Source organism: Triticum urartu, unplaced genomic scaffold (genome assembly GCF_003073215.2).
Source record: "Triticum urartu cultivar G1812 unplaced genomic scaffold, Tu2.1 TuUngrouped_contig_5996, whole genome shotgun sequence".
Lineage (NCBI taxonomy): Eukaryota > Viridiplantae > Streptophyta > Magnoliopsida > Poales > Poaceae > Triticum > Triticum urartu.
The window spans coordinates 3,984-10,236 of NW_024116718.1; the positions used below are offsets into that span (position 1 = coordinate 3,984).

At 42.9% G+C, this 6,253-nt stretch overlaps 1 protein-coding gene across 1 annotated transcript; it reads left to right on the forward strand.

Moving 5' to 3' along the window:
- The first annotated feature begins 641 nt into the window (after nt 1–641).
- LOC125529989 (coiled-coil domain-containing protein 12) lies at nt 642–6,136 on the forward strand. The gene is made up of 6 exons (XM_048694405.1): nt 642–649; nt 948–1,115; nt 5,025–5,156; nt 5,657–5,789; nt 5,870–5,984; nt 6,078–6,136. Exons 1-6 carry the CDS (start codon nt 642–644, stop codon nt 6,134–6,136), a joined length of 615 nt encoding a protein of 204 aa, XP_048550362.1.
- The last annotated feature ends 117 nt before the right edge of the window (nt 6,137–6,253 follow it).

A 6,253-nucleotide genomic window follows, 5' to 3' on the forward strand; every position in this document is an offset into this window, starting at 1 on the left:
GGAATTTAGCTTGAGCATGAAGTCACACATTTCACTGTTTGAGTTTGAAACTATCGTTCTAAAAACAATAATTATTTAGTAACACTAATATTTCTTCAATTAGTAGTTTGACCATTGTTTGACCACAGTTTGACCAAAATTCAAAAAAAATTGAAATAATTATTTAGTAACACTAATATTCTTGAATAATTATTTAGTAACACTAATACTTCTTGAATAAGTAGTTTGACCATAGTTTGACCATATTTAATGAAAATTAAAAAAAACTGAAATTTGAGCATAACTTTTTTTTCTTTTAGAATTTGAGGATTCTAAAAATTTACAAACAGGCCGTGGGACTCGAGCGTGATCTCCTACTGGATTGCTACCTTGGTTTTCAAAAACCGAGGGAAATACTTACGCTACTTTATTGCATCACCCTTTCCTCTTCAAGGGAAAACCAACGCAGTGCTTAAGAGGTAGCAGATGCTTATGTGAAAAAGCTTCAACCTGATAAGCTCGAGCCCAAATCGGAGAAATGTGTCTTCATAGGATAACCAAAGGAGACTGTTGGGTACACCTTCGGGGTCGGGGAAGGGGGCTTGAGGTCCAGACTGGCCGAGTCGCCTTCAATTCCATGTGAATCTTCGCCTTCGGCATTCATGGCGCGGTACGAGTACGACCGCGGGTGGACGGACGCTACCAACTAGGCTTCCCCGGACAGAAGAGTAAGAGCATCTATAGCCGGACGTCTTAAACCCGTCTTATACGTTTGGACGGACCATCCGTTCAATGTCTGGTCACTATTTTTTGATCTAGACGGGCCTTCAAATGATTCTCAAACATTCAGGCTGACCGACACCCCTCATATCTAGCCTAAATATGGGGCGGATATGGAGACGCTTGCCACGTCAGACCCAATAGCCCGACCCCATCCTAAATTGCACCAAATCTACTCTGAAGACCAGGCGGATCCATTTGCCATCTCCTCTCTTCTTCCTCCTCCGCGCCGTCCGTCTCGCGCTCCACCGCCGCACCCGCTCCGCAGCCGTTCCAAGGCTTTCTGTTGCCAACTCCGGAAGAGCCCTCCCGTCCTCGCTGTGGGGCACGTCGTTGCCGGCCCGGACGCCACCGTGGTACCTCCGTCAACTCTCTGGCTCCGCCTTGCGCTTGATGTATTTGACACATTGTCCGGCCGGATTTTTTGTAATTTTGTTAGGTAAAACGATGAATTCTGATGCTTCATCGGACGGGGAGTATGAACCGACGGAGCTTGACCAAATGATTTAAGATGAGTTCTTCGATTCGTTGGATTCGGGCGAAGAGGTGGACATGATTATGCTCATGAGCATGCAAGACAAAATGGACCGGCAAGTGGAGCATATTCTCAACTTTAAGGGCTCAATCAAAGGGAGAAGAGTGATCAACCGGGACAGGGTGTCCGGAGCAAAGCTACTGCAGAAGGACTACCTTGCTCCCAAACCTACTTTCCTGGATGATCCATGGTTTCGTCGTCGTTTTCCTGGATGATCCATGGTTTCATCGTCGTTTTCGCATGCAAAAACCATTGATTTTGTGCATTGTGTGTGGTGGTGGTTGGGGGGGGGGGGGGGGGAGTGGAGGCACACGACGACTACTTCAAACTCATAAGGGATTGCTGCGACCAACTCTCTTTCTTGGTCAAGCAGAAGTGCACGACTGCTCCGACGATTCTTGCACTTGGTACTGCTGCTGACACCACTGGTGAGATAGTCAGGTTGGGGAATAGCACGTGTATGAAGACTACTGTCAAGTTTGCCCGTGCCATGGTGGAGGTGTTTGGACCAGAATATCTCAGAGAACCAAATGCGCAGGACATGGAGAAGTTGTTGGCTATTTGAGAGGCAAGGGGGTTTCCAGGAATGCTCGGATCAATTGATTGCATGCATTGGCAATGGAAGAACTGCCCAAAGGTTTGCGGGGAATGTATCAAGGTCACATCAGAGAGGCCACCATCGTACTAGAAGCGGTGGCATCACATGACTTATGGATTTGGCATGCTTTCTTTGGAATGCCACGTTCTCACAACGACATCAATGTGCTTCAACGATCTCCGCTGTTCAGGAGGCTTTGCAATGGGGAATCACCGTCGTGTAACTACATCGTCAACGGCCGAGACTACAACATGGGATACTATCTTGCCGATGGTATCTATCCTCAGTGGGCGGCGTTTGTGAAGACCATATCCAAGCCGCGTGGCAATAAACCGAGCCACTTTGCAACAATGCAGGAAGTGGCTGGAAGGATGTGGAGAGGGCATTTGGTGTGCTTCATGCTCGTTGAGGAATTGTGTGGAGCGCTGCAATGATGTGGGAACGAGAAACTTTGTGGCAGCTGATGACATGTTGTGTTATTCTGCACAATATGATTGTCGAGGATGAGGGTGATGGTGTAGCCCAAACCGATGATTTTGAAGCACCTAGAGAACAAGTTGAAATCCCGGAAGATCAAGATGCGGCTCAGCTGATGAACTTCCTCAGATGCATCAGAATGTTCGAGATCAGCAGGTGCACACGCAACTACTCAACAATATTGTGAAGCACACGTGAACCAATAATGGCAATCAAGAAGACAATGCTTGAGTTTGACACTTAAAATAAATTTTATGTAAACGATATCTATGCTTCGTACCAACATTTTCTATTTGCGTGCTCTTGTATGATCGACGTGCATGTATTTGCATAGATTTGAGACTCCAAATTTGAGATATGTGGATGCCGGGACGGAAATATTTGGGCCTGTCCGGATGCGCCTGCGGGTGTGCCCGGTCGCGTCTGCGGGCGTTTGAGGGGCCGGATTTGCCAAATCCGGTTGTAGATGATCTAAGTTTGGTAACACTAGGCCAGGCCCAGGCTCTACCCATATAATTTGCGGGTATGGATACTCATTGTAGATGGGTACAAAATCTCATTACATCTTGCTCATACTCCCAAGCAAGCTGAGTCGGCTGATACTCATGAAAAAAACTCATTACATCTTGCTCATACTCATGAAAAAAACTGTCATCCCTATAACAACCGCTCGTATATACTACGTGCTCACTCACTTCTATAAACACACAAACGTATACCTTATCCCTTTTGGTAACCCCCAAGCGAGCTGAGTCGGCTGATATTGAGATTAACAAAGTCACCACCACGATCTCATGTCGCTTCTCAATATTTCACCTTTATGAAACATACAAATTCAATTTAAAACAAGTGCAACCCAAAATTCCGAGAAATTCTTCTAAATTTTCCGGTCCAAGTTATGTCCTTTAGGTCGGAGTTATTATGCAGAAATGTAGAAATAGGGGAAACTTAGAAGTAGGAATAAGAACATTGTCTAAAAAAAGACATCAAGTAGGATAATAATGCAGGGTAAAAATGACATAATGAGCTCATCATTTTTTCATTATTTTGTAAATCTAGATGTCTAGAACAAGAAAGACACACAATTTGTACTAGACACACTGAATCAAATTTGGAACACACATGGTACTGGTAAAAAATGAACACATTAGTGTATCCGTCTCCTCCTCCAGCCAGAGCCACCGTTGTTGCACCATCGTGCTGCTTGATAGACGAACACTGGTATTGGTTTAACTTTGAGGTTCCTTACAAATGGGCTTCAAAAAAAAGAAGGAATTCTTTGTTGATATGAGTAGTTTATTATTCCCTATTAAATCAGGTTGTTACATGAGTGCTCTATGGGTCGGTGGTAATATGGCAAAATTTCAAACCTGCATAAAAAAAATGATATGTATACAAAAAATGTATAATGTGGAAGGAAAAATTTGACAATAAAATATACTAAAATGTTAATATTTTATTTTAAAAAGTTAAACATGTGTAAAAATGTTTTTAATGTACAAAAAAATGTACAATGTGTGTGAAAAAGTGGTCGACCCGTGTTGAAAAAGAGGATAATAAAATAAAATAAACAAAGAAAACCGATGAAACTCGAGAAGGAGATAAAGATAACCGATGAAAACCAAGAAAATGAAAAAAAAGAAGCCCGGTGCAAAACAGTGGAAATGTTAAAATCGGTGCTACCTAATATCAATATTAGGATCAAGTGAATAATTGTATAGTAGTACCTAATATCTAGGTGCAATCAAGATCTTGCCAAATATTAGTATGTGATGCAATTAATATATTGCCTAATATTCTCTTGGAAAATACATTGCTTAATATTAATGTGCATTGCACGCACATAATTAGTAGTTGAGCAATGAAACCGGGGATAACGTCCCTGTTTTTGTAAAAATAAATTAGGGCCAAAAGTTGTATTTTTTTTCCTTTTTCACAACAAAGAAGAAAGAGAGAGGTTCTTTTGAATGAAAGGATCTAAATTTTGTTGGTGTATTGAAGCTAGGTTGGTGCTTATTTGTTTGTATATATATTGGTTGGTAGGGAGAAGCCCATGGTAGCACAGCTAGGAATGCTCACTAGGAGCACTAAGTTTGGAGAATTTGGCATTATTGGGTGCTACAGTACAGAGTCCGTGCAGGTCCTAGCAGAGCGCTTGGAGTTTTTTTTTTTTACCGAATATTGGGTCAGTGGGTAGGCCATGGGATTTGTACCCGTAGGACTGTCTCTCGGATCCGAGACGGGACGTTCGTCCTCACCCGCCTGTGCTACAGGGTCTGGGATTACTCACTCGTCACTAGCAGAGAACCCGGAAGCTGAATTTGCGACCTTACACATGATGCATCTGGTTTGCATAAGAGATTTGCAGAAAACTCTGTATCCTGTTTAACATTTATTCCGACGATCCCTTCTGGATTTTGATTGCCTTCGTCGGATTCGTCAATCTTTAGATTTCAATTCAGACGAGTATTATCCTTGTTGTTGGCGTACTACTTCATACCTAAATCCACAAAGTTCAATAGAGTGTTATTCTGCTGCTCCTCAGGACGTACTAGCACAGCACCATGAGAACATTGTATGAACTTGGGAGATGTAAATTTGTATTGTCCGTGTCAGTGAATCTATGCTGAATATTATGATCGTTGGCTGCACTAGGAATGGTGAACATGAGACTGCAGAAGAACAGGAAACAGGGCCAGCATTACCAGATCCTGTGGATGCACCCAAGGATGCTTCCAAGGAAAACGTTAGCCCCACCAAGGAATCTGATGAGGTTCAAGACAATGGGTAAGTAATTGTACAGACAACTTTTATGTACTAGCATTTTTAGTGCCTTCTGGCTGTGTCCCTTTATAGTATTATTTTAGTGAAATCTCCAATTGTACCTGACTGAAAACCTGAATTCGTTCCAGTTGCTACATTCATCAGCCTTGCCATTCTGGTAAAAGCTGTATTTATTTACCTACACAGCAATGCCTGCCCATTTATAATCTCATAGTATACGCTTTGTAAAATCAATGTACATGCTGGATTGGTATAGAGCACTTCCTGGCTTCTGTTAAGCATTCATTGGACTGCCGATTATAAAATCATAAATTGTTAGTGTCGGATGTCCTGGTTGTGTACAAGTATATGCAAACCTTTCGTCCGCGGTGTAGGCTGATTTGTTGAAAAATCAGACCATGGTGTGAAATGTTTACGGGATCAATTGATGACGTATAGCATACTTGACTCTTTACTGGTGGGTGTATCATTGTTCACAAGTATATGCAATCTTTCTGATTCAGGGAGGTACCACTGAAGTTCAGAAACTACCTTCCTCATGATGAGCGACTTCGAGGCGGTAAGGTGGCTCCTCTGTCTCTTCCCAAGTTTGAAGATCCAATCGCTGCTGATGCTGCTGAGCCAAAGCAGCTCGAGGTAACATTAAACCCAACCGTAGTGATACTTTTACATCTTTGCATCTTTCATGAGGCTAACTCACCAATATTTATCTGCAGAACCCTTTTGGGAACATTGCTCCAAAGAACCCAAACTGGGATCTGAAACGGGACGTGCAGAAGAGGATCGACAAGCTGGAGAAGCGCACGCAGAAAGCTCTGGCTGAGATCGCATGTGAGTAACTGATAGATGTGTTTGGTTCCGTTTGTTTCACAGTTTGCTTGTCGTGTGTTTCCTTACTCATGATGAACTACCTTGCTTCTGCAGTGGAGCAGCAAAAGGAGAAAGAGGCGCTGGAAGAAGGAAGCGATGCAGCTCAGGAGTGAAGTGATACTGATGGTGTTCCGAATCTTTGCTTTGCATAGCACAGAGGAAGCAGCCGAAGCAAAATCTTGGCGTGTTTGTAATGTCCGAGGACTGAATATGAACTTACAAAGTAATGT